This window comes from Somniosus microcephalus, chromosome 9, assembly GCF_052327205.1.
Source record: "Somniosus microcephalus isolate GS21.2 chromosome 9, FLI_Smic_1.0, whole genome shotgun sequence".
Lineage (NCBI taxonomy): Eukaryota > Metazoa > Chordata > Chondrichthyes > Squaliformes > Somniosidae > Somniosus > Somniosus microcephalus.
Window position 1 is genome coordinate 231,212,734 of NC_140995.1, and position 27,770 is coordinate 231,240,503.

General features: G+C 50.0%; 1 protein-coding gene across 10 annotated transcripts in view; it reads right to left on the reverse strand.

Moving 5' to 3' along the window:
- Positions 1 to 27,770, reverse strand: part of LOC147113118 (serine/threonine-protein kinase MRCK alpha-like) — a 705,238-nt gene continuing 677,468 nt past the window's right edge. For 4 of the 10 annotated variants that reach the window (XM_085997998.1, XM_085997999.1, XM_085998000.1 and 1 more), the window contains 8 exons: positions 20,477 to 20,574; positions 19,578 to 19,671; positions 18,831 to 18,951; positions 16,959 to 17,076; positions 11,442 to 11,627; positions 8,729 to 8,852; positions 7,564 to 7,721; positions 1 to 2,495 (listed from right to left, as the gene is read on the reverse strand). In XM_085997998.1, coding sequence (XP_085854124.1) covers positions 2,364 to 2,495; positions 7,564 to 7,721; positions 8,729 to 8,852; positions 11,442 to 11,627; positions 16,959 to 17,076; positions 18,831 to 18,951; positions 19,578 to 19,671; positions 20,477 to 20,574 — 1,031 coding nt within the window. In that variant the 3' untranslated portion in view covers positions 1 to 2,363. The remainder of the gene's footprint in view (positions 2,496 to 7,563; positions 7,722 to 8,728; positions 8,853 to 11,441; positions 11,628 to 16,958; positions 17,077 to 18,830; positions 18,952 to 19,577; positions 19,672 to 20,476; positions 20,575 to 27,770) is intronic. The other 6 variants (XM_085998003.1, XM_085998005.1, XM_085998008.1 and 3 more) reach the window with 2 other exon arrangements.

A 27,770-nucleotide genomic window follows, 5' to 3' on the forward strand; every position in this document is an offset into this window, starting at 1 on the left:
TTTGTAACAGTTCCCTGTTTTATTGAAATACATCAAAGTCTTGGTTAATATTTAGTGTGTGTCACCAACATAAAATAATGGCGGCTGGTCTTTAATAGTTCGACTGCCCACCTTAAATATTCTTGTGCAAAAGAATCTACAATCAGCAGAGTTTCTCTTACAAATTAACCCCTAAAAACATTTTTAAGGGCAAAAAGGAGTGATAAAGCCAAGCAATTAATTTACTTAAGTCAGCCTTTAACCTAAACAAAAGAAAATTTAAAAAAAAACTGATTACATCTATGACATGCAAAACTGTACAATAATCTTACAAAAAGGGGGAAAAAAACCCTAAAAACTCTTGAAAATAAATGATATGAAATTGCCATAGTCAAAGGCAGGCCAGTCCCCACTGAACGCCAACACTGGTAAATGTACCCTCCCCTCCCTGCTCGCAGTTCCCTGCACAATGATGCCTACAAATCACAGTTAGAGTTTGACAGCTACCAGCTTTCTCTCCATTTTATCTGTACATCCCCTAACTCCAGCAGGAAGATCGTGCCCACCTCTCCCACCCCACCCCACTCACACACGTTTCTGCTGTTGAAACAAAAGTTCAAGGCAGTGACAGCTGTCCGGGGGGAACTTTTTTTATTTTGCACTTTCAAATCAGATGTCAAACCCATCTGAAATTCCATTTCATTCATTTAAACCAAAAGCACCTTTACTGCATCCAACTGACTCGGAGCTCGATTAAGAGTGTGGGAGTCAGAGAGCAGTTGGGCTCCCTTGCTTTTCCCACTCACCATGTGCAGGGAAGTATTTTTAACTAATCTTTATCCCCCTCCTCCTCCAAATACAAGGACTCAAAGGGTTGCCCCCGACTACTGCCCGACAACTCCCACCGGGGTCTAAACGTTTGCCAAAATGTTTTCACACTCTTGGCTGCGAATTAAACATCGTTTAACCTACTCAAGCCTCCTCAATGAGCTTTGTGTCTCTTCCCCTCCCCCAGTACAGAAAGCAATGTATGGAAAGTAGCGAGAGGTTGGCAGAAACAGGAACCGGTGGGGTTGAGGAATATACAAAGGGAATGTAGGAATCCTTTACTGGCAAAAGCAAACTAACCATTAAAGCATTCAGTGTCCCAGGCTTTCAGACTCCAGGTTTTTTTGTTTAGTGTAACAGTACATAAATATCTGGGGAGGGATGTGGCGAGGCAGACACGAGAAGGTGGCAGGGCAGTTAATTCCCCCTTCCCCCCTGCCCCAAGTCAGCTGTGTATAATGTACAAAAAAATATATATAATGTCGCTCTGATATCTGGGTGTTTAATCAAATACTGCCTTTGAATGACTACAAAAAGGGACATTCTTTATTCAAAACTGGATCAACAGATCTCCCCTGAACAGAGCAGAGCCTCAAACTAGTGCAGTCTCGTTTTTGATTTTGCAACATGCGACATAAATCAATCATTTTCTGTCTATATATCGGACTTTTATTACTGAAGTACAGTGGCTCTGTCTAAGTACTTTTCATCACAGCTTCAAAGTTGCTGTTTCTTTTTAAACTTTAAATTTCAGCTGCGTCTTGGGTTCTACACTGAAGAACTATATATATATAGGTATAGATATATATAAGAATCTACCAGCAGGGACCATGACACCACACACAGTAACCTTTCCTTCAGTCGCTGTTTCAACAAGTAAAACTATACACAACTTTATATATATATACTTTATATATATTCTATATCACAAAAGATTTTTTTTGTGTGTTTTTCTTTTAGTAAAATAAGGTTTGGTGATTTGTTTGCAGATGTACACACATCATTATTGCAAAATAAAATAATAATTAAAAGAAGCCTGACCGCACTAGTACAGAGAAAGAAAAGCCGGCTGACACTTTGTTTCTGGAACAGATCGAAGTGATGATAGAAAGTCAAGGCTGCATTTCCCCCCACCCCCCACCCTGTTTATTCTTTGAGGGTGTACGTGGTTCGTGAGGCTGCAATGAGCAACAACACCTTAAACATCAGTTACACGACTTAACAGAGATCCATTTTTTTTTAAACAGGGTAAACTACACCCACAAATACCCTAAAGAGCAGCTAACGTCACTGTGTGAGAGAAACAAAATTTGCTTTTCCTCATTTTACGAGAGAGAAACGTAAAACGGTCAGCAGGGAAAAGCTCCTGCATGATGTGTGCGTGTGCGCGAGATTCACGAGATCAGGCCTTGTCCCTGGCTCCACAATGCTTCGGTTTCTTTTTGATGGATCTGCAGCATTTGCCCGGCACAGATCGGAGAGGGGAGTCGGACTGGGTGCAGCGAGACAGGAGTAAGGGCTGATTTGTTGGAATTTCTTTCCGGAATCGAGTGATTTCATGTTTCCCAGCTCCCGCGCTCCGTGTTTTCCAGCAAGAGGGACTGTGGTTTGTGGGGTGAGATGGGGCTGGGCGGACTGCTCAGGTTGGAGCTGTTGGAGGCTGTGGAGTGTCGAGGGGAATCAGAATCCTGAAAGAGACCAAAAAAAACCTGATGATTGATACATTTAAACAAGCTGGGGTTGACTGAAAGCATCAATACAACTTTGCCGTAATTTGCTCCCTTGCCTTCTCCCCACAATCCATATCCACAGGCAAACCATCCCCCTCCGTTTGGATGGCAAGAAGACACTCAACAAGAAAGCTTGAAATGAGAAAAGGCCAATTTTTTAAAATGTATCCATGGGATGTGGGCGACATGGGACAGTATTTACTGCCCATCCATCATTACCCTGAGGGCAGTAAGAGTGAACCACATAGTGTGGGACTGGAATCAGACCGGGTAAGGATGGCAACTCTCCTCACGCTGAAGGCTATTAATGAACCAGTAGTTTTTTGTGACAGAATTCCAGCAGATTGTGATAATTTTTTACCCTGGTACCACAAATGAACAGATTTATTGAATTAAATCTCAACGTGCAATGGTGAGATCTGAACTCTCGACCACTGGGTTACTAGTCCAGTACCATAAACACTAGAGTGCTGTATCCATATCAAGCCTACTCCCCCCCCGCCAACCCCACAGTCCATACATGACTACCTCAATCATGGACGCATCTCCCCAGAATCTCTATACTCTCTTCCTAAACCCCATGTGAATCTTTCAAAGGGACGTGCTCTGACCGCAGGCTCTCCGATATTTAAAAGACTCCACTGGCTAATTTTAAATTGGCTCAGCCGAACTGGCTGCAGTAGGACCACATGCTGGGTGGAGATGGGCGGCGGGCTGGGCGGAGCCGGACCTCGGGCTGGGTACAGCTGGACCTCGGGCTGGGTGGAGTTGGACTGCGGGCTGGGTGGAGCTGGACCGCGGGCTGGGTGGAGCTGGACGATGGGCTGGGTACAGCTGGACGATGGGCTGGGTGGAGCCGGACCTCGGGCTGGATACAGCCGGACCTCGGGCTGGGTACAGCTGGACGATGGGCTGGGTGGAGCCGGACCTCGGGCTGGGCGGAGCCGGACCGCGGGCTGGGCGGAGCTGGACGATGGGCTGGGCGGAGCTGGACAGTGGGCTGGGCGGAGCTGGACGGTGGGCTGGGCGGAGCTGGACGGTGGGCTGGGTGGAGCTGGACGGTGGGCTGGGTGGAGCTGGACGATGGGCTGGGTACAGCTGGACGATGGGCTGGGTGGAGCCGGACCTCGGGCTGGGCGGAGCTGGACGGTGGGCTGGGCGGAGCTGGACGGTGGGCTGGGCGGAGCTGGACGGTGGGCTGGGTGGAGCTGGACGATGGGCTGGGTACAGCTGGACGATGGGCTGGGTGGAGCCGGACCTCGGGCTGGGCGGAGCTGGACGGTGGGCTGGGCGGAGCTGGACGGTGGGCTGGGCGGAGCTGGACGATGGGCTGGGTGGAGCTGGACGATGGGCTGGGTGGAGCCGGACCTCGGGCTGGGCGGAGCTGGACGGTGGGCTGGGCGGAGCTGGACGGTGGGCTGGGCGGAGCTGGACGATGGGCTGGGTGGAGCTGGACGATGGGCTGGGTACAGCCGGACCTCGGGCTGGGTGGAGCTGGACCGCGGGCTGGGTGGAGCTGGACCGCGGGCTGGGTGGAGTTGGACTGCGGGCTGGGCGGAGCTGGATGATGGGCTGGGCGGAGCTGGACTGCGGTCTGGGCGGAGCTGGACGTTGGGCTGGGCGGAGCTGGACGATGGGCTGGGTGGAGTTGGACGATGGGCTGGGTGGAGTTGGACGATGGGCTGGGCGGAGCTGGACGATGGGCTGGGTGGAGTTGGACGATGGGCTGGGCGGAGCTGGACGATGGGCTGGGTGGGGCTGGACTGCGGGCTGGGTGGAGCTGGACGATGGGCTGGGTGGAGTTGGACGATGGGCTGGGCGGAGCTGGACGATGGGCTGGGTGGGGCTGGACTGCGGGCTGGGTGGAGCTGGACGATGGGCTGGGTGGAGTTGGACGATGGGCTGGGCGGAGCTGGATGATGGGCTGGGCGGAGCTGGACGATGGGCTGGGCGGAGCTGGACGATGGGCTGGGTGGAGCTGGACCGCGGGGCTGGGTACAATTGGACGATGGGCTGGGTACAGCTGGACGATGGGCTGGGTGGAGCTGGACCGCGGGCTGGGTACAATTGGACGATGGGCTGGGTACAGCTGGACGATGGGCTGGGTGGAGCTGGACGATGGGCTGGGTGGAGCTGGACCGCGGGGCTGGGTACAGCTGGACGATGGGCTGGGTACAGCTGGACGATGGGCTGGGTACAGCTGGACGATGGGCTGGGTGGAGCTGGACGATGGGCTGGGTGGAGCTGGACGATGGGCTGGGTGGAGCTGGACCGCGGGGCTGGGTACAGCTGGACGATGGGCTGGGTACAGCTGGACGATGGGCTGGGTACAGCTGGACGATGGGCTGGGTGGAGCTGGACGATGGGCTGGGTGGAGTTGGACGATGGGCTGGGCGGAGCTGGACGATGGGCTGGGTGGGGCTGGACTGCGGGCTGGGTGGAGCTGGACGATGGGCTGGGTGGAGTTGGACGATGGGCTGGGCGGAGCTGGACGATGGGCTGGGTGGGGCTGGACTGCAGGCTGGGTGGAGCTGGACGATGGGCTGGGTGGAGTTGGACGATGGGCTGGGCGGAGCTGGATGATGGGCTGGGCGGAGCTGGACGATGGGCTGGGCGGAGCTGGACGATGGGCTGGGTGGAGCTGGACCGCGGGGCTGGGTACAATTGGACGATGGGCTGGGTACAGCTGGACGATGGGCTGGGTGGAGCTGGACCGCGGGCTGGGTACAATTGGACGATGGGCTGGGTACAGCTGGACGATGGGCTGGGTGGAGCTGGACGATGGGCTGGGTGGAGCTGGACCGCGGGGCTGGGTACAGCTGGACGATGGGCTGGGTACAGCTGGACGATGGGCTGGGTGGAGCTGGACGATGGGCTGGGTGGAGCTGGACCGCGGGGCTGGGTACAGCTGGACGATGGGCTGGGTACAGCTGGACGATGGGCTGGGTACAGCTGGACGATGGGCTGGGTGGAGCTGGACGATGGGCTGGGTGGAGCTGGACGATGGGCTGGGTGGAGCTGGACCGCGGGGCTGGGTACAGCTGGACGATGGGCTGGGTGGAGCTGGACGATGGGCTGGGTGGAGCTGGACCGCGGGGCTGGGTACAGCTGGACGATGGGCTGGGTACAGCTGGACGATGGGCTGGGTGGAGCTGGACGATGGGCTGGGTGGAGCTGGACCGCGGGGCTGGGTACAGCTGGACGATGGGCTGGGTACAGCTGGACGATGGGCTGGGTACAGCTGGACGATGGGCTGGGTGGAGCTGGACGATGGGCTGGGTGGAGCTGGACGATGGGCTGGGTGGAGCTGGACCGCGGGGCTGGGTACAGCTGGACGATGGGCTGGGTGGAGCTGGACGATGGGCTGGGTGGAGCTGGACGATGGGCTGGGTGGAGCTGGACGATGGGCTGGGTGGAGCTGTACCGCGGGCTGGGTACAGCTGGACGATGGGCTGGGTACAGCTGGACGATGGGCTGGGTGGAGCTGGACGATGGGCTGGGTGGAGCTGGACCGCGGGGCTGGGTACAGCTGGACGATGGGCTGGGTACAGCTGGACGATGGGCTGGGTACAGCTGGACGATGGGCTGGGTGGAGCTGGACGATGGGCTGGGTGGAGCTGGACGATGGGCTGGGTGGAGCTGGACCGCGGGGCTGGGTACAGCTGGACGATGGGCTGGGTGGAGCTGGACGATGGGCTGGGTGGAGCTGGACGATGGGCTGGGTGGAGCTGGACGATGGGCTGGGTGGAGCTGTACCGCGGGCTGGGTACAGCTGGACGATGGGCTGGGTGGAGCTGGACCGCGGGCTGGGTACAATTGGACGATGGGCTGGGTACAGCTGGACGATGGGCTGGGTGGAGCTGGACGATGGGCTGGGTGGAGCTGGACGATGGGCTGGGTGGAGCTGTACCGCGGGCTGGGTACAGCTGGACGATGGGCTGGGTGGAGCTGGACCGCGGGCTGGGTACAATTGGACGATGGGCTGGGTGGAGCTGGACGATGGGCTGGGTGGAGCTGGACGATGGGCTGGGTGGAGCTGGACCGCGGGCTGGGTACAGCTGGACGATGGGCTGGGTGGAGCTGGACCGCGGGGCTGGGTACAGCTGGACGATGGGCTGGGTGGAGCTGTACCGCGGGCTGGGTACAGCTGGACGATGGGCTGGGTGGAGCTGTACCGCGGGCTGGGTACAGCTGGACGATGGGCTGGGTGGAGCTGTACCGCGGGCTGGGTACAGCTGGACGATGGGCTGGGTGGAGCTGGACCGCGGGCTGGGTACAGCTGGACGATGGGCTGGGTGGAGCTGGACCGCGGGGCTGGGTACAGCTGGACGATGGGCTGGGTGGAGCTGTACCGCGGGCTGGGTACAGCTGGACGATGGGCTGGGTGGAGCTGTACCGCGGGCTGGGTACAATTGGACGATGGGCTGGGTGGAGCTGTACCGCGGGCTGGGTACAATTGGACGATGGGCTGGGTGGAGCTGGACCGCGGGCTGGGTACAGCTGGACGATGGGCTGGGTGGAGCTGGACCGCGGGCTGGGTGGAGCTGGACCGCGGGCTGGGTACAATTGGACGATGGGCTGGGTGGAGCTGGACCGCGGGCTGGGTACAGCTGGACGATGGGCTGGGTGGAGCTGGACCGCGGGCTGGGTACAGCTGGACGATGGGCTGGGTGGAGCTGGACCGCGGGCTGGGTACAGCTGGACGATGGGCTGGGTGGAGCTGGACCGCGGGCTGGGTACAGCTGGACGATGGGCTGGGTGGAGCTGGACCGCGGGCTGGGTACAGCTGGACGATGGGCTGGGTGGAGCTGGACCGCGGGCTGGGTACAGCTGGACGATGGGCTGGGTGGAGCTGGACCGCGGGCTGGGTACAATTGGACGATGGGCTGGGCGGAGTTGAAATGCTGGAGGTGATGAGCTCAGTGGTTGGATTGGCTTTTTCTCAATCGTGCCTTCTTACACTAACAGATCTTACAGTAGAAATGAGAAATTGGGACAGAAAGGAAAAAATTAAAACCAAAATTACATCGCGTTCGAACTCCCTTGTTGGCACGTCGCTTCCAGGATCCATCCCACCAGAGGATAGAGACCCATCAGACGGAGACGTCATTGGTTGACGTTTGTTGACGTAGTTACCCCCTGAGAATTCCCTTCGAAGGGCACTTCCATTCTGTGCCGTCGACCCTGTGTGAACATCAACACGTGAAGCATGTACATAGTGAATCTGATTCGACAGCACGGTACGAGGATGTGTTAAAGGCTGTCTCATGGCAAAAACAGGGACGTCATGAGGGAAAATGAAATCAAACGCTATCCAACAACAACTTGCATTTATATAGCGCCTTTAATGCAGTAAAATGTTCCAAGGTGCTTCACAGGAGCGTTAATTCACCAGAGAATTTTTCTTTTCAATTATGATTGTACCGAGTACAGACAATTAAGAGTACCTTGCTTGTGTCATCGTCACTTGGAGGGAAGGTTCCCCATTTGCCTGTATTTTGATCCACCACTGGTAGCAGATCACTCAGCCACCTGGATCCCAGTCTTTGGAAATCCCTCCCTAATCTGCCCCATTCCTCGTTCCATCTTTAAAATCCTTGTCAAGACCCACCTCTACGCCCAAGACTTTTGTCACCCCTCTCAGCTCTCCTTCCCCGGCCTGACGTCCGGTTTTCCCTCACGCCTCAGGACATCTCGAGTATATAAATGCAAGTAGTTGTAGTAAACTGTGACAGTAAAACCAAGAGGCACAGGTTCAAACTGGTGAAAAGCAAATTTAGGTCTGATATCAGAAAGCCCTTCTTCACACGATCAATACACAAAATTTACTCCTGGGTAAAATGAAGGAGGCGAGAACGCTGGATGTTCTGATGGGGTGGGGGAATTGTAGAGTCTTTCTGTATGGCTGGGTAAAGATGGGCCGACTGGCCTTCCTATCTGTATCTGTTCTGTGATTTTAGGAACAGGTCTTGTCCAATTGAGCACTTTCCCCTGACAGCACCGCACTAAATGGCTCGGTGTCAGAAGCAGATGAACAAAGTCCTGCTCGACCGCCCTCTTACAGCCCACCAGAAGTAAAGGAAGCAACCAACCGCAGCATTAACAATGTCGAGCGGTCTGTCTCACAACAGGACCATCACCCAATGGGTTTACAGATTCCTTAAGGAAAGAGGCCGAGTGTCAAATCTTACTTGATGAGAGCCCACTGCTGGCACTCATGGAGCGTCCTGGCTCTGTGCGAGACCGTGCAATGGCGGGGATGCTGACGGAAGCGCTAAACATAGTCCGACTCTTCTCATCCTGAGGGCGCAGATTCTATAAAGAAACAATCGGGGTGGGGGAGGGAAAAAAAGATCAACTAAGACATCTGTACAGTTTAAACAGAAGGAGCCAAGAGATTATCACATTAGAGGTCTTTATTTAAAGGCTTAGACTTCTGGTTAAACCAGCCTGCTCCACTCACAGTGGAGCAGCACTATGTACTTGTGAAATGTCACTTCAGTCCATTTCTAAAACCTATTTACTCGCCTCCTCCATTGCTGAAGGAGTGGAGTCTGTGCAGGGACGGGATTCCAGGGCACCAATCACCTTGCCCAAATGATCATTCTTCACACGAGGCAAGGCAGTGAAAGCTGGCAGACTACCGCATTGCCGCATAGCCTGAAGCAGTCCTTATGCGCACTTGCCGGCAGGGATCACTGGATTGGCGAGCTGAGGCCAATCGTTGTACCCCAACTGCTGCCCAAAGGCTGAGATCAAGCAGCGCAGCACAGGCCGGCTGGCCACTAAACCTGGAATTGCCTGGTCAGCACAGCTTAGTGCTACACTGGGGGACCTCACTGGGGGAGCTCACCAGACAGCTGAACAGCACTACCTGGGAAGGTGTCCATATATTCCATTTGTCCATTAATTATAACTGGGGCACGTGACTGGGCATCACCCTCCATCCTGTGGTATATACATCTACACTTGGCAAGTGACTGGGCATCACCCTCCATCCTGTGGTATATACATCTACACTTGGCAAGTGACTGGGCATCACCCTCCATCCTGTGGTATATACATCTACACTTGGCAAGTGACTGGGCATCACCCTCCATCCTGTAGTATATACATCTACACTTGGCACGTGACTGGGCATCACCCTCCATCCTGTAGTATATACATCTACACTTGGCACTGGTAGCACAATTCTGTATTGCAGAGTCCTGGCGGAGATGAGGATGTCGGTTTCCAAGTGGATCCGAGTGATAAATGAGTTGTCGCAGCCCTCACTTGCCCTAATTATATTATAGATAACACATTTCCATTTCCAATTTGTTTAAAATTCTCAGCAAATTATTTTGTCCGGCTCACAAAATGGCAATGGTTTGTGAGCGATCATCGTTTAACCAAAAATGGCAATAGCAAATCAAAAAAAGGTAGATAAAAGTCACCAACTGCAGTGCACTGTCTGTCCACCTGCATGGAGGTTTGTGATGGTGAAAAGGTAAGCAACAGTTTTAATGCAGCAAAGCTGAGTGACAGACAACAGGCACAAACAATTCAAAGCACCTGCAGCACGAGTCCCCGGTTTGATCAGAGCTGCCCACACTCTATTTCATTACAACTCACTTATTTCAGAAGCCAACATCAATCTTAAGATTCAGCAGGTCAGGCAGCTTTTGTGGAGAGAGAGAAACAAGAGTTAATGTTTCAGGTCGATGACCTTTCATCAGAACTCATAGGTCAATCGACCTGAAACGTTAACTCTGCATCTCTCTCCACAGATGCTGCCTGACCTGCTGAGTATTTCCAGCATTTTCTGTTTTTATGTCAGATTTCCAGCATCCGCAGTTTTTTGCCTTTTGTTTTAATCTCAAGATTGCTTGGAGCATCTTGATTCACAACACAGCACGAGAAGCATCTCCTGGAGGTAGAGGCTTAAAATAACAGGGAACATATTGAGCAGCAGGAAAATCAGCTTTCGAGCTAATCGCCTGTAAAATATTAAGGGGTCAGCCTTGACTCAGTCTCTTATCTCCGAGTCAGGTGGTCGTGGGTTCAAGCCCCACTCCAGGGACTTGAGCACGTAATCCAGGCTGACACTCCAGTGCAGTGCTGAGGGAGTGCTGCACTGTCGAAGGTGAAGTGCTTCGGATGAGACGTTAAACCGAGGCCCCGTCTGCCCTCTCAGGAGGGCGTAAAAGATCCCACGGCACTATTCGAAGAGCAAGGGAGTTCACCTCGATGTTCTGGCCAATATTTATCCTTCAGCCAACATAACTAAAACAGATTATCTGGTCATTATCTCATTGCTGTTTGTGGGACCTTGCTGTGCATAAATTGGCTGCTGTGTTTCTTACATTACAACAGTGACCACACTTCAGAAGTACTTAATTGGCTGTGAAGCGTTTTGGGACATCCTGAGGTTGTGAAAGGCGCTATATAAATGCAAGTCTTTCTTTCTTTCCGAGTATCTTAAATTTACCCCGTTTTGGAATATTTTCTTCTCACACCACAGTTCATTCCCTGGAAGATGACCTGCTCCAGTGTCTCTGCTAATTCTGCCTTTCAGAAGCTCGTAAGAACAGACTGGCTTGACTTAACTCCTGTCTCTTCTTCCTCCTCCTTCGCTCTCTCTTAATATCTGCTCACTATCCCTCCTACCCCCCCGCCCCCCCCACCCTGCCCCAACCAACACAACTGAGATCAGAATCCTGCCGTGTCTGGGGGAGAAATGCTGGGAGCTTTGCACCAAGTACCCAGGAGGTTTACAGTACACAGAAAGAAGCTGCTGTTTGGGAATTGTTAAGGGTCGAAGCGGATGGTGTGATGCAAGGTTTGGTTCGGTTAGTGCCACACACACACACCCACATGGGCACCGCACATCGGTTAGTGAAACAGTCACCACACACACCATACCCTCGGTGTCATGGAATGTGGCGAGCTGGAGGCAGAATCTGGTGGAGGGGAGCAGGCGGGGATTTTGGGATCGTGGCACAGGAAGTTCTCGGCAGAGTGGACAGTCATATGATAAACGTGCTCGAAGTTGGTTGGAGTGGAGATCAGGCTGAAGTGATGGTTGGGGGGTGGATGGGGGGAGCCTGGCTATCGAGGGAGCAACAGAAAGAAAGAAGTGTCATGGAAAAGGAGAAAAAAAGCATGAAATCAACTGGAGGAATCCATCAGTTCTAGGCAGTAATGGTACAGAAAGGTGGCAGCAGCTTAGTCATGTAAAAGTTAAAAAGTACAAATTAAGTAAATAAAAGTAACAAATTATACAAGTGATTTCTGCTGATCTTAGACATCTAAAGAGAAACTGTGAGCTACTACTGATTACTGATTTTCCAACATTCACAATCTGTGTTGCCATTAGGATTTGACCCCAATTATGAAGGGCCTTGAATCATTTTGCTCCTATAAACGGTAGCGTAGTGGTTGTGTTACTGGTTAAGTAATCCAGAGGCCTGGACTAATGATCCGGAGACGTGAGCACAAATCCCACCACGGCAGCTGGGGAGTTTAAATTCAGTTAATTAAATAAATCTGGAATAAAAAGCTAGTATCAGTAATGGTGACCATGAAACTATCGGATTGTCGTAAAAACCCACCTGGTTCACTAATGTCCTTTAGGGAAGGAAATCTGCCGTCCTTACCTGGTCTGGCCTATATGTGACTCCAGACCCACAGCAATGTGGTTGTGCCCTCTGAATTGGCCTAGCAAGCCACTCAGTTGTAAAAAACCGCTACGAAAAACAAAAATAGGAATAAACAGGACGGACCACCTCGGCACCGGCTACGGCACACCCAGTCCAGTCGACCCTGCAAAGTCCTCCTCACCAACATCTGGGGACTTGTGCCAAAATTGGGAGAGCTGTCCCACAGACTAGTCAAGCAACAGCCTGACACAGTCATACTCACAGAATCGTACCTTTCAGCCAATGTCCCAAACTCCTCCATCACCCTCCCTGGGTATGTCCTGTCCCACCGGCAGGAGGCACAGTGGTATACAGTCGGGAAGGAGTGGCCCTGGGAGTCCTCAACATTGACTCCAAATTCTCACGGCTTCAGGTCAAGCATGGGCAATCAAACCTCCTGCTGATTACCACCTAAGGCCCTCCCTCAGCTGATGAATCAGTACTCCTCCATGTTGAACACCACTTGGAAGAAGCACTGAGAGTAGCAAGGGCACAGAATGTACTCTGAGTGGAGGACTTCAATGTCCATCACCAAGAGTGGCTCGGTAGCACCGAGTTGAAGGACATAGCTGCCAGTCTGGGCCTGCGGCAGGTGGTGAGAGAACCAATATGAGGAAAAAAACAATCTACCTGTTGCAGATGCAACTGTCCATGACAGCATTGGTAGCAGTGCCCACTGCACAGTCCTTGTGGAGACGAAGTCCCGTCTTCACACTGAGGACACCCTCCATCGTGTTGTGTGGCAGTGTCACCGTGCTAAATGGGATAGATTCAGAATAGATCTAGCAGCTCAAAACTGGGCATCCATGAGGTGCTGTGGGTCATCAGCAGCAGCAGAATTATATTCCACCACAATCTGTAACCTCATGGCCCGGCATATCCCTCACTTTACCATTACCATCAAGCCAGGGGACCAACCCTGGTTCAATAAGGAGTGCAGAAGAGCATGCCAGGTGCAGCACCAGGCATACCTAAAATGAGGTGCAAACCTGGGGAAGCTGCAACACAGGACTACATGCATGCTAAAAAGCGGAAGCAGCATGCTATAGACAGGGCTAAGCGATCTCACAATCAACGGACCAGATCAAAGCTCTGCAGTCCTGCCACATCCAGTCATGAATGGTGGTGGACCATTAAACAACTAACGGGAGGAGGAGGCTCCATGAATATCCCCATCCTTAATCATGGTGGAAGCCAGCACGTGAGTGCAAAAGACAAAGCTGAAGCGTTTGCAACCATCTTCAGCCAGAAGTGCCGAGTGGATGATCCATATTGACCTCCTCCTGAGGTCCCCACTGTGGTGTATGTGCCTTTAAGAGCAATTATGGTGTATGTGCCTTTAAGAGCCCCAGGTGTGCGTAATGCCGGTAATTGCCACTTGGGCTATATAAGCCTGTGTATTGTGTATATCCTTTAGAAACCCCCCCCCCCAGACTTGCTTAGTAAATACCTATGAACCAACTCCTGTCTTCAGTGTCTTTATCTACACACGGACACTACAGTGGCGACGAAGTGGAAACGGACTTACCTGCAATTCGGCAGCACCTCAAGGACATCGATTCCTCCAGCGTCCAGAAGACTCAAGGAAGTAAGAGAAACTGTGGTTTCACCAGCTGGCCAAGCTGGTGACAGGTACTGTGCTAATCCTTCCTGGGCGTCAGGCTGGAGCTCCAGCGGTGGGCTCTACAGCTGAGACAGGCAGCGAAATCGGAGGCAAGCAATAACGGACTGGGAGGGTGCACTCGAGAGACGGCCGGCGCGGCAAGCAGGTCAGCGTTTAGACCTCCGTCGGGAACGAGTCTCCAACAGTGAATAAACGGAAACCACAGTAAAACAGCGTTGTTATCGGTAGCAGCGGCGGGAAAGCGCGGGAAGCGCCATATCGTTGCTACAGAGAGAAAAAAAAAGAGCGCGGGAAGCGCCATATCTTTTCTGAAATGCCTAAATCTGGTAATATTGAGGCTTTTGATGGCGAAATAGAAGATTGGACCACATACGTGGAAAGAGTAGAGGTTTATTGCACTGCAAATGGAATAACAGATGAAAAAAAGCTTCAGTACTTCTGAACTTAATGGGCGCGAAGACATACGGGCTGTTACGAAATTTAATCACTCCAGCCAAACCAAAGGACAAGACTTTTAAAGAAATTGTTGATACCCTGCAGGAGCATTTAAACCCAACACCACTGCTGATAGCGGAATGATTCAAGTTCTTCAAGGGAAATCAGCACAAGAATGAAAGTAACGCTGATTACCTAACCGAATTAAGAAAGCTATCAAAGTACTGCCAATTCGGAGCAGGACTATCGGATTATCTTCAAGACAAATTCGTTTGCGGTCTCTTAAGTGAAGGAACACAAAAAAGACTGCTTTCTGAAAAAGATTTAACATTGGACAAAGCTTTCAGTATGGCTGTATCATACAAAGCAGCAGCAAAAGGAGCTGCAGAGATACAACAAGAGACACAGGACTTCGGCACCCATAAAATGACACAGGAGTTCGGAAGATGTTATCGCTGCGGCAGATCCACCCATAACCAGAGGGACTGCTGGTTCAAGGGCAAAGCATGCAGGCAATGTGGTAAGATTGGACACATTGCACGGGTATGCCAATCTGGACAAAATAAATCCACTGACAGAAAACAAAAAAATCAATAAAGAAAAGTACAGGAAGGTACAAATGATGACGGACAATAGCTCCGAAGACCAGAATAGCGTTAGCGACTCCGGAAACAAGAGACTAAGCTGTCTCAAATTACATAATGTACTTGCCAAAGAGGATTACCAAACCATTTGGGTTACCCTCACAATAGCAGGGTCCCCAGTTAAAATGGAGCTAGATACAGGATCAGCTCTAACCGTAATAAATCGACGAGATTATGAGAGGCTATTTTCGCATATACCTCTAAAAGACACATCCATTATCTTAAAGACATATACGGGGCAGAAAGTCTACCCCAAAGGAAAAATAAGGGTGCCTGTGGTATACAACGGCAAAGAAATACAAAAGTTGTATTTATACATTCTACAAGATGGTGGTCCACCGTTGTTGGGACGTGAATGGATAAGGAAGATACGTTTAGACTGGCACTCCATTCAGGCACTGACGGTGACCAGTAAGGAAAAAAACAATGATGACATCATACCTGAACGATTAAAAGACATCTTGGCCAACGCCAAAGAAGTGTTTCAAGAGAAACTAGGAACCTTGAAAGGCCATGGGTAATGAAGACATAAAACTTCAGCACAAGGTGGATAACTTCTTATTTGCATATAGGAATGCAACGCATATGGTTACTAACCAAACTCCCGCCATGATGTTCTACAATAGAAACCTAAGATGCCGGCTGGATTTGGTCAAACCCAACATCCGAAGGGACGTGGAGAACCGGCAGTTTCAGGGCATGAATGAAAGGCCAACTAGGGCCTTCCAGATAGGCCAACCGGTTTTGGCCCGGGACTACCGTACCGAGAAATGGCAGCCTGGAACTATCTGCACACGATTAGGACCACTGATATATACCGTGGACATCGGAGACAGCATAATAAGGCGCCATGCTGACCAAATCATCAAGTCATCCGAAAAGGGACAACCTACACCACCACTCTATACATCTAATGATGAAGTAGAGATACCCATATCTACCTCCGATCCGGTGATACTGGAGCCCGATGAACCCGACACTGGCCTTCAAGCCGAATCAGCCTTGCCAGAAGAACCTACTACACCACCAGAAACTACTACACCCCCGAGGCGTTATCCGGACCGAGTCAGGAAGCCTCCTGAGAGACTAACTTATAATTAATTAATACAGCAATTAATGGCTGCAGTCATAACTAGCACAAAGGAAGATGGCTGTGGTTGTTCGCGGTCAATCATCACAGCCCCAGGACAACGCTGCAGGAGTTCCTCAGGGCAGTGTCCTAGGCCCAACCATCTTCAGCTGCTTCATCAATGACCTGCCCTCCAACATAAGGTCAGAAATGGGGATGTTCGCTGATGACTGCACAGTGAACAGTGCCATTCGCAATTCCTCAGATAATGAAGCAGTCCATACCCGCATGCAACAAGACCTGGACGACGTTCAGACTTGGGCTGATAAGTGGCAGGTAACATTCTCACCACACAAGTGTCAAGCAATGACTATCTCCAAAAAGTGAGCGTCTAACCATGGGTGGAATACTCTCCATTTGCCTGGATGAGTGCAGCTCCAACAACACTCAAGAAGCTCAACACCATCCAAGACAAAGCAGCCCGCTTGATTGGCACCCCATCCACTACCATAAACATTCACTCCCTCCACCACCGGCGTACCATGGCTGCAGTGTGTACCATCTACAAGATGCACTGCAGCAACTCGCCAAGACTTCTTTGGCAGCACCTCCCAAGCCCATGACCTCTACCAACCAAGAAGGACAAGGGCAGCAGGCGCATGGGAACACCACCACCTGCAAGTTCCCCTGCAAGTCACACACCACCCTGATTTGGAAGTATATCGCCGATCCTTCATCGTCGCTGGGTCAAAATTCTGAAACTCCCTCCCTAACAGCACTGGCGGAGTACCATCACCACACGGCCTGCAGCAGTTCAAGAAGGCAGCTCACCACCACCTTCTCAAGGGCAATGAGGGATGGGCAACAAATGCTGGCCTTGCCAGCGATGCCCACATCCCATGAACGAATAAAAAAAAATGGTCGTCAATAAATGATGGCGCCTGAACAGTGTATCCTTGGCTAACTTACCATTGGCAAATCCTTCAAGATCTGTATGCCATCACCTGGACCCATGTGTACAATATGGTTGAAGTTGGTTGGGTTTGAGATTAACTTAGATCTCATTTCTGGATCCCGAAGCATTTCTCTGCAACAGAAAAGCAATTTAAAATCATCTCACATCCAAATAAATTTTGTTTATTATTGCTGTTTTAAAATCCTCTCCCCCTTCACTGGCTCAGAGGATGATGAGGTAATGTTCACTGTTTAAAGTCTCTCTGGCTCAGATTATGATGAGGTAATGTTCACTGTTTAAAGTCTCTGTGGCTCAGATTATGGTGAGATAATGTTCACTGTTTAATGTCGCTCTGGCTCAGATTATGGTGAGGTAATGTTCACTGTTTAAAGTCTCTGTGGCTCAGGTTATGGTGAGGTAATGTTCACTGTTTAATGTCGCTCTCTAGCTGGATGTCGAGAGACACAGGAAAGCATTTCCCCAGTGAAGCACTAGCTAAGGCCGAGGACGAGATGTGGGAGGGCAGGGGTGGGCCGGGAAAGAAGCGTATCAGATCCTATGGGCTGCCACAGCACCAACATACCACAAACCCACCTAATTCAACCTCCCTTTGGAGCCAGCCATACATAGCAGTACTTTCCGGAGTACTGACAAAATAAATCCCACATCTACACGACTTCAGCTGTCCATGGCGAAGTGAATCATCGCCCTCAGCAGCCGGTTGTAATGAAAGTACTTTTAGGAACACCTATCAATTACAGCAAGTTACCGTTTGCCAAGTTTATCAACAGTAGCTTTTAATCACGGGCTGAGGGATGAGGGATTCACACCGGTTGCGAGTCAGAGATTGCCACTGCAGAGAATATGCTATGTCTTGGTGGTGTCTACTTTGGAATGCAGTTTATTAGGAATAAAAACAGAAAATGCTGGAAATACAGCTGGTGAAAGGCAGATTGTTAATTGGGGTAGACCTTAATCAGCCCCAGTGAAAGGCTCTAAAATGTCTTCTGGTTTCACATGCTGATGGGTCAGCTTCTCTGTTTTGAGGCAGGACAAGGAGGAGGGGGAACGGGGCAGGGGGGGGCAGGGTTGGGAGGGGGAACGGGGCAGGGGGGGCAGGGTTGGGAGGGGGGGGCAGGGTTGGGAGGGGGAACGGGGCAGGGGGGGCAGGGTTGGGAGGGGGAACGGGGCGGGGGGGCAGGGTTCGGGGGGGCAGGGTTGGGAGGGGGAACGGGGCAGGGGGGGGCAGGGTTCGGGGGGGGCAGGGTTGGGAGGGGGAACGGGGCGGAGGGGGAACGGGGCAGGGGGGGCAGGGTTCGGGGGGGGCAGGGTTCGGGGAGGGCAGGGTTCGGGGGGGGCAGGGTTGGGAGGGGGAACGGGGCAGGGTTCGGAGGGGGAACGGGGCAGGGTTCGGAGGGGGAACGGGGCAGGGTTCGGGGGGGGCAGGGTTGGGAGGGGGAACGGGGCGGAGGGGGAACGGGGCAGGGGGGGCAGGGTTCGGGGGGGGCAGGGTTCGGGGGGGCAGGGTTCGGGGGGGGCAGGGTTGGGAGGGGGAACGGGGCAGGGTTGGGAGGGGGAACGGGGCAGGGTTCGGAGGGGGGGGCAGGGTTCGGGGGGGCAGGTTTTGGGGGGGGCAGGGTTGGGGGGGGCAGGGTTGGGAGGGGGGGCAGGGTTCGGGGGGGGCAGGGTTGGGGGGGCGGGGTTGGGAGGGGGGCGGGGCAGGGTTCGGGGGGGCAGGGTTGGGAGGGGGGGGCAGGGTTGGGAGGGGGGCGGCAGGGTTGGGAGGGGGGGGCAGGTTTCGGGGGGGGCAGGGTTGGGGAGGGGGGGGGCAGGGTTGGGAGGGGACGGGGGCTTGTGTTTGCTGTGACGCTGGAGGCTCTGCCCACCTCCTCTGCTGAAGCCTCTCCTCTTCAGGCACCCGAAAGGAGTATCTCCGCTTGCTTCTGGTCCTGACCATCTGTTTGCGACTGTTGTCTGACGTTTCAGGAACGACGAGCTCGTCCCCTTCTGTGGGAGTGAAACAAACGGAAACCATTAAGAGACAAGATGGTGATCAAAAGTAAAATGCTGAGTTACTGTTAAAACTTTGGGGTGGATTTTGTCAATGGAGGCACGTTGGGGGCGGGACTGCTAGCTTTCGGGTTTCAGTCCGTTGTGCAAAGCCACGTGCCGAGAGCAATCAAAAGCTGATGATTACTGTGGCAGCTCTCTCCTTGGAGAAAGGGCAAGGTTATTTAAAGGTCAAGAAAATCCAGCAGGAAATGACTAGCTTTCTGTTTTTATATTTGAACAAAACATTATTCAGTGATGATTTGTTTGTGTTCTATACAAAGTGGGATACCTGAAGTGCAAGTCAGGATGTAGATATAGAACAATAACAATTCAAAACCAAGACGATCATGACGCACAAGCAGTGGTGCTTACAGGAATGGCCACGGACCAATGTGGGTAATGCACTTTGAAGGTCACATGTTTTACATGTCCATTCATGGCCAAATATTGCTGGCCAGTTTTGCTTCTGCTCCACGCGGTCTGGGGGCTCAGAAATGCATGCTGCCATTTAGCAAACCCTGAAATAACTAAATACGTTAACAGTAAGTTTGCTGATTTACGTAAACATAAAAGCCACTTACTAGACGTACCTGCCATCTTATTTTTGAAATAGATTAACCTGATTGTCTCGAGACCGAGCAGGTTAAGTGTTCCCTCTGTATTAAGTGGCCGAACCTGCAACAAGAGGAGCTCACTGTAACAAATCCCGCAAGATATTTCTGAAACAGAACTTTGTTTGATTTCCCCCTAAATCCGGCCCACATGACATTCCCAAATGGTGCTTTTCCCAGTCCTCTGCTGATGCTCCTGCTCAAAGCTCAGCTGTTGGAGAGTACATTACAGCAGATGGGCGTGGCATATTAAATACTGTAATACAGATAGGGCTGACATGGAATGTTATTAACAAATCATCAGGAAAAGTAGGGCCAGAGGACACAAATTTAAATTAGATTGCACTCTAAATAGTCAAACTCAGAGTGGATGAATAAAGGGATATATGTATACAAGTCATTAAAGCTAGCTCACAGATACAAAAGCGATTTAGGCGGTTAATGGAATGTGGGATTTCATCATAAGATACAGAATATAAAAGCAAGGAAGTACTCGAGCGTGATAGTCAAACTTCACTTAGAATACTGTGCTCAGGTTTGGGCTCCCACTGTAGGAAGGATGCACTGGCCTTGGGGACAATCCAGTGACAATTCAGAAAGATATCTGGGATGAAGGGATTTCGTTATAATGAGGGACTCAGTAAACTTGGGTTATACTCACTAGAGATGGGGAGCTCGGGGGGTTATCTGATTGATTGAGGGAGGAAGAAAGAAAGGAGGAAGGAAAGAAAGGAGGAAGGAAAGAAAGGATGAAGGAGAAAGAAAAAGCAAGCTGATGCTCACTGTGGAACCATATCGCAGCAAGGAACAAGAGAGGAAGGAAAAAAGTATAAACAAAACTAACAGCTGGCGAAACAAACTGAACGTACCTTCTTTAGTGCAACTGTCTGAATCCACTCCATAGTGTTCACATCAAATACATCGACAGCATTCTCACTATACACAGACAGATATGGAGCATTGTAACCTGCAGAAATACAACACAACCGACAGTGTCAGATTCAGGTCTTTGGGTCCACTGCACTTCACGATCAATCACATTTACGTGCGATAGCAAATTAATTGCAATAGCCTCACCCGATCAGTGTTCCCACTTAGATTATTTAGTGTAATGGTGCCGATATCTATACTTGGCCCCCTCCTATTTCTCATCTACATGTTGCCCCTTGGCGACATCATCTAAAAACACAGCGCCAGTTTCCACATGTACGCTTACGACACCCAGCTCTACCTCACCACCACTTCTCTCAATCCCTCCACGGTCTTTAAATTGTCAGACTGCTTGTCCGACATCCAGCTAAATTTTCTCCAATTAAATATTGGGAAGACCGAAGCCACTGTTTTCGGTCCCCATCACATACTCCGCTCCCTAGCCACCGACTCCATCCCTCTCCCTAACATCTGTCTGAGGCTGAACCACACTGTCGCAACCTAGGTGTCATTTGACCCTGAAATGAGCACGTAACTAAGACCACCAATTTCCACCTCTGTAATATTGCCCGTCTCCGCCCTTGCCTCAGTTCATCCGCTGCTGAAACCCTCATCCATGCCTTTGTTACCTCTAGACTTGACTATTCCAACGCACTCCTGGCTGGCCTCCCACATTCTACCCTACGTAAACCTGAGGTGATCCAAAACTCGGCTGCCCCTGTCCTAACTCGCATCAAGATGCGTTGACCCATCACCCCTGTGCTCGCTGACCTACATTGGCTCCCTGTTAAGCAATGCCTCGATTTAAAAATTCTCATCCTTGTTTTCAAATCCCTCCATGGCCTCGCCCCTCCCTATCTCTGTAATCTACTTCAGCCCCACAACCCGACCCACCCCCCCCCACTCCCGAGGTATCTGCGCTCCTCTAATTCTGCCCTCTTGAGCATCCCTGATTATAATCGCTCAACCATTGGCCTTCTGTTGCCTCGGCCCCAAGTTCTGGAAGTCCCTGCCTAAACCTCTCTGCCTCGCTACCTCTCTCTCCTCCTTTAAGACACTCCTTAAAACCTACCTCTTTGACCAAGCTTTTGATCACCTACCCTAATTTCTCCTTACGTGGCTCGGTGTCAAATTTTTTGCCTTTTAATACTCCTGTGAAGCACCTTGGGACATTTTACTACGTTAAAGGTGCTATATAAATACAAGTTGTTGTTGTTGATACTACAGGGGAACAATCACACTTGAACCGTAAGACTTTAATGTGCGAAAACACTTTTTGTGCCACACTTTTCAGTTCGTTTTACCGGACTGCTCCCACCGCTATCTACACATAAAGAGACCTGTACCCACCAGTACTTCATCCCAGTGTGTAATACACTGGAAACATTCCCTCCAGACACAGCCTGCATTTGGAAGAACAGAATCTGTAGTGGTACTGCACAGTTAAATTATTCCATAACCCAACCACCTGTTGTGGGGACAAAAGTCCAACCTCAATTCTTGTCATACACCAGATTTTTCACTTGTAGCCCTGGTATTTGAACCTTTCACCAATACTGACAGCTTATCTGGATCCGCTTTATTAGCGCCCTTCATAATTTTGAAAATTTCAATTGAGCTACCTCAAAATCTTCAAATTTCCATAGGAAACAGTGCCTCAACTTAGACCAGGACCCAGATTTACTAAGACTCAGCTTTATGTTAGAGTTCCCATCGGCCATTGTTGGAGCAGAGCCTCTACCCGCCCCAAAAAAGACCACGACACTCCCAGCGCTAGCTCTCAGGGGGACCCGGCACATCAGCCGTGATGGTATGCCTGCTGCCAAATGGCGGATGTGAGTCCCACCTGCCGGTGCAGATTCTGTGTGCCGAATGGCCTCCTTCTGTGCTGTACTGTTCTATGATAGCTCCTTTCTGGGGTGGGTGAATATCACTCACATTTGGATGCAAATAAAAGGGACCTCTCCCACCACATCCAACCACTTAGATTCTAGATATCTAGCGCACCTTGGATGCTTCCAACTGTATCCATTCAAGTGAAATACTACCTGTCTTATGATTAGATGACCAAAACCGCACACAGTATTCCATATAGTGCCTAATACAGTAAAACTATAAACTTAAATAACAACAGAAAATGCTGGAAACACTCAGCAGGCCAAGCAGCATCCGCGGAGAGAGAAACAGAATTAACATTTCAGGTCAGGTTCAGCATCCGCAGTATTTTGCTACAGTAAAACTATAAACTTGTTTGATTTGCACTCCATCACTCTGCAAATGCCACCTACTAACTTATCTGCCTTTTTTTTACTAAAGTCAAACATTGAGTTGCAATAACACTTCAATCAGCAGCTAAAAAGTCAAAATCAAGAGTGTTGGATTGATATAGGATATTGTCATATATCACTATTGCCGTTATGTGCGTATTATGTGCGTATTCTCGATCTTCCTTGCTGCAATGCTCCATCTCACCCTCAGTAAGCTCCCCGCTGGAGTGAGTTAATCTACAGAACAAACGGGAAACTGTTCAACCTCCGTCGCCTTCAGTCCAGATCCAAGGTCGTCCCATTCTCTGTCATCAAATTACAGTATGCAGACGACGCTTGCGTCTGCATACACTCGGAGGTCGAACTCCAAACCATTGTTAACACCTTCACTGAAGCGTACGAGAGCATAGGCCTTACACTAAACATCCGTAAGACAAAGGTCCTCTGCCAACCTGCCCCGCCACACAGTACTGCCCCCCCGATTATCAAAATCCACGATGAGGCCTTGGACAACTTTCCATAGCTTGGGCACTTACCGTCAACAAGGGCACACGTCGACGACGAAGTCCAACACCGCCTTCAGTGTGCCAGTGCAGCCTGAGGAAGAGAGTGTTTGAAGACCAAGATCTGAAACCTGGCACCAAGCTCATGGTCTACAGAGCAGTAGTGATTCCTGCCCTCCTGTATGCTTCAGAGACATGGACCATGTACAGCAGGCACCTCAAAGCACTGGAGAGGTACCACCAACGCTGCCTCCGCAAGATCCTGCAAATCCATTGGCAGGATAGGCGCACCAACGTCAGTATTCTCGCTCAGGCCAACATCCCCAGCATCGAAGCTTTGATCACGCTCGATCAGCTCCGATGGACGGGCCACATCGTCCGCATGCCCGATACGAGACTCCCAAAACAGGCGCTCTACTCGGAGCTCCGACACGGCAGGAGAGCCCCAGGTGGGCAGAGGAAACGCTTCAAGGACACCCTCAAAGCCTCCTTGAAAAAGTGCAACATCCCCTCTGACACCTGGGAATCCCTGGCCCAAGACCGCACAAAGTGGAGGAGAAGCCGGGAGCAAGCGGAAGCCAAGCGCAAACAGCGGAAGGAGCGCACGTCAATCCAAGCGCCCCACCCACCGTCTGCCCCACCTGTGACAGGGACTGTAGGTCCTGCATTGGACTCATCAGTCACCTGAGAACTCATTTTTAGTGTGGAAGCAAGTCATCCTCGGTTCCGAGGGACTGCCTAAGAAGAAGAAGAAGAATATCACTATTGCCGTTACGTGTGTATTATGGGATGTCACATATCCCTATTACCCTTATGTGGGTATTATGAGATGTCATATATTCCTACTGTCCTTATGTGGATATTATGGGATGTCATATATCCCTACTGTCCTTATGTGGGTATTATGGGACGTCACATATCCCTATTGACCTGATGTAATACATTGCTATTCACCGTACATTGATATTATGGGATATTTTCATATCGCTATCACCCTTATGTCCATATTATGGGATGTCATGTCACATATCCCAATTGCCCTAATGTGGGTATTATTAAATATTGGGAAATATTCTCCAATTAAATATTGGGAAGACTGAAGCCATTGGTTTTGGTCCCCGCCACAAACTCCGTTCCCTAGCCACTGACTCCATCCCTCTCCCTAACATCTGTCTGAGGCTGAACCAGGCTGTTCGCAACCTTGGTGTCATATTTGACCCTGAAATGAGCTTCCGACTGCAGCATAAATAAGACCGCCTATTTCCACCTCCGTAACATCGCCCGTCTCCGCCCTTGCCTCAGCTCATCCGCTGTTGAAACCCTCATCCATGCCTTTGTTACCTCTAGACTTGACTATTCTAAAGCACTCCTTGCTGGCCTCTCACATTTTACCCTACGTAAACTTGAGGTGATCCAAAACTCAGCTACCCGTGTCCTACCTCACACTAAGTCCCGTTGGTCCATCATCCCTATGCTCACTGACCTACACTGGCTCCCGGTTAAGCAAAGCCTCGATTTCAAAATTCTCATCATTTAAAGTGAGAGGAACATCTATTAAAAATGAGTTAAACTGTCTGTACAGCAATGCACACAGTGTCCGTAATAAAACAGGGGAGCTGGAGGCAATCATGTGTTGCGAAGAACCATAGCAGTGATTACTGAGACATGGCTACAGAAAAATCAGAACAGCGAATTAAACATTGCAGGGTAGAACATATTTACAAAGATAGAGAGGGAAAAAGGGGAGGTGTAGTAGCTGTATTTATATTATATAACAGCAGTAGAAAAAAGGGACGCTGCTATCAGCAAGACAGAAATAGAATCCATGTGGATAGAGATAAAAGATAATAAAGGATCAATCACACTAATAGGGGTAGTCTACAGGCCACCTAATACTGGAAGGGAGGTGGAGGAAGAAATATGCAAACAAATTAGGGAAATGAGTAAAAAACATTGAATAATAATATTGGGGGAATTTCACTACCCTGATATTAACTGAACACAAGATGTAGGTAAAGGGGATAAGGGAATGGAGTTCCTACAGGATTCCTTTCTAACCCAATATGTAAAAAGCTCAGTAAGGGAAGATTCGCTATTGGATCTAGTAATGGGGAATGAACCAGAGCAGGTAAGGGAAGTAAAAGTCGGGGAACATCTAGGCAATAGTGACCATACTATAATATGCTTTAAAATAATAATTGAGAAGGACATAAGTATGACGAAGACCAGGGTAATAGATTGGAGAAAAGCTGATTTTGAGGGGCTGAGAATAGAACTTTGGGAAAATTGAGGGTAAGGAAAGGGGCATGCATTATGTACATGGACAGCAGGGCAGAGCATGATAAGGGAAAATACAAAGAGATTTGAAAAGAAGTCAAAAAAACAATTTGGAAGGCAAAGAGGAACTATGAAATTAAATTAGCAAGGAACATAAAACAAAATAGTAAAATATTTTGCAGGGACATCAATAAAAAAAGGTTGGGATGGGAATAGGACCACTAAGGGATGGACAGGATAATACCACAGGCAGTGAGAGAGAGATGGCAGAAATATTAAATAATTACTTTGCCTCAGTATTTACCAGGGAGATAGAACAGGTGGACATGACATTGGATCATGAGTTTAGTAATGAAATAACTGTATTTAAAATAAAAAGGAGATATATTAAATAAACTAATCAAACTCAAAGAGGAAAAAAAAACATGTCCGGATGGATTACATTTGGCATTTTAAAACATAGAAACATTGAAAAATAGGAGCAGGAGTAGGCCATTCGGCCCTTCGAGCCTGCTTCGCCATTCAATATGATCATGGCTGATCCTCTATCTCAATACCATATTCCCGCTCTCACCCCATACCCCTTGATGCCTTTTGTGTCTAGAAATCTATCTATCTCCTTCTTAAATATATTCAGTGACTTGGCCTCCACAGCCTTCTGTGGTAGAGAATTCCACAGGTTCACCACCCTCCGAGTGAAGAAATTTCTCATCTCAGTCCAAAATGTCCTACCCCATATCCTGAGACTGTGACCCCTCGTTCTAAACCCCCAGCCAGGGGAAACATCCTCCCTGCATCCAGTCTGTCCAGCCCTGTCAGAATTTTATACGTTTCAATGAGATCCCCTTTCATTCTTCTAAACTCTAGTGAATACAGGCCTAGTCGACCCAATCTCTCCTCATACGACAGTCCTGCCATCCCAGGAAACAGTCTGGTGAACCTTCGCTGCACTCCCTCTATGGCAAGTATATCCTTTCTTTGGTAAGGAGACCAAAACTGCACACGGTACTCCAGGTGTGGTCTCACCATGGCCCTGTACAACTGTAGTAAGACATCCTTGCAATGAAGGTCAACATATCATTTACCTTCCTAACTGTTTGCTGCACCTGCCTGTTTGCTTTCAGTGACTGGTGTACAAGGACACCTAGGTCCCTTTGTACATCAACATTTCCCAATCTATCACCATTTAAATAATGCTCTACCTTTCTGTTTTACCTACCGAAGTGGAAAACTTCACATTTATCCACGTTATACTGCATCTGCCATGTATTTGCCCACTCACTCAACTTGTCTAAATCGCCTTGAAGCCTCTTTGCATCCTCCTCACAACTCACAATCTCACTTAGTTTCGTGTCGTCAGCAAACTTGGAAATATTACATTTGGTTCCCTCATCCAAATCATTGATATATATTGTGAATAGTTGGGGCCCAAGCACTGATCCCTGCGGTACCCCACTAGTCATCGCCTGCCACCCCAAAGAATCTAGGGAAGAGATAGCAGAGGCATTACTACACATATTTAATAATTCATTAGAAAAAGGTGTAGTGTCAGAGAACATAATAATACCTATATTTAAGAAGGGAGATAGAACATGTTCAGGGAACTATAGACCAGTCAGCTTAACATCGGTTAAAGGAAAAATAAAGGAATCCCTACTAAAGGAGAAAATAGAAGAACGTTTCGAAACCAAAAATATAATAATGAATAGTCAGCATGGATTTCAGAAGGGAAAGTCTCTCTTGACCAACCTCATTGAATTTTTTTGAAGAGGTAACAGAGGGAATAGACAAGGGTAATGCAGTAGATGTAATTTATCTAGATTTTCAAAAGGCCTTTGTTAAGGTGCCCCATAATAGGCTGATGAACAAGATCAGAGAATGCAGAGTCAGGGGACAAGTAGCAGAATGGATAGCTAGCTGGCTTCAGGACTGAAAGCAGAGAGTAGGGGTAAAGGGTAGCTCTTCATAGTGGCAGAAGGTGGGTAGTGGTGTTCCACAAGGATCAGTGCTGGGACCACTGCTGTTCACAATTTACATTAACAATTTAGACTTTGGAATCAAAAACACAATTTCTAAATTTGCGGATGACACCAAATTGGGGGGGATAGTCAATACTGAGGAGGACTGCAGCAAATTACAGGAGGACATTAATAAACTTGCAGAATGGGCCTATAATTGGCAAATGA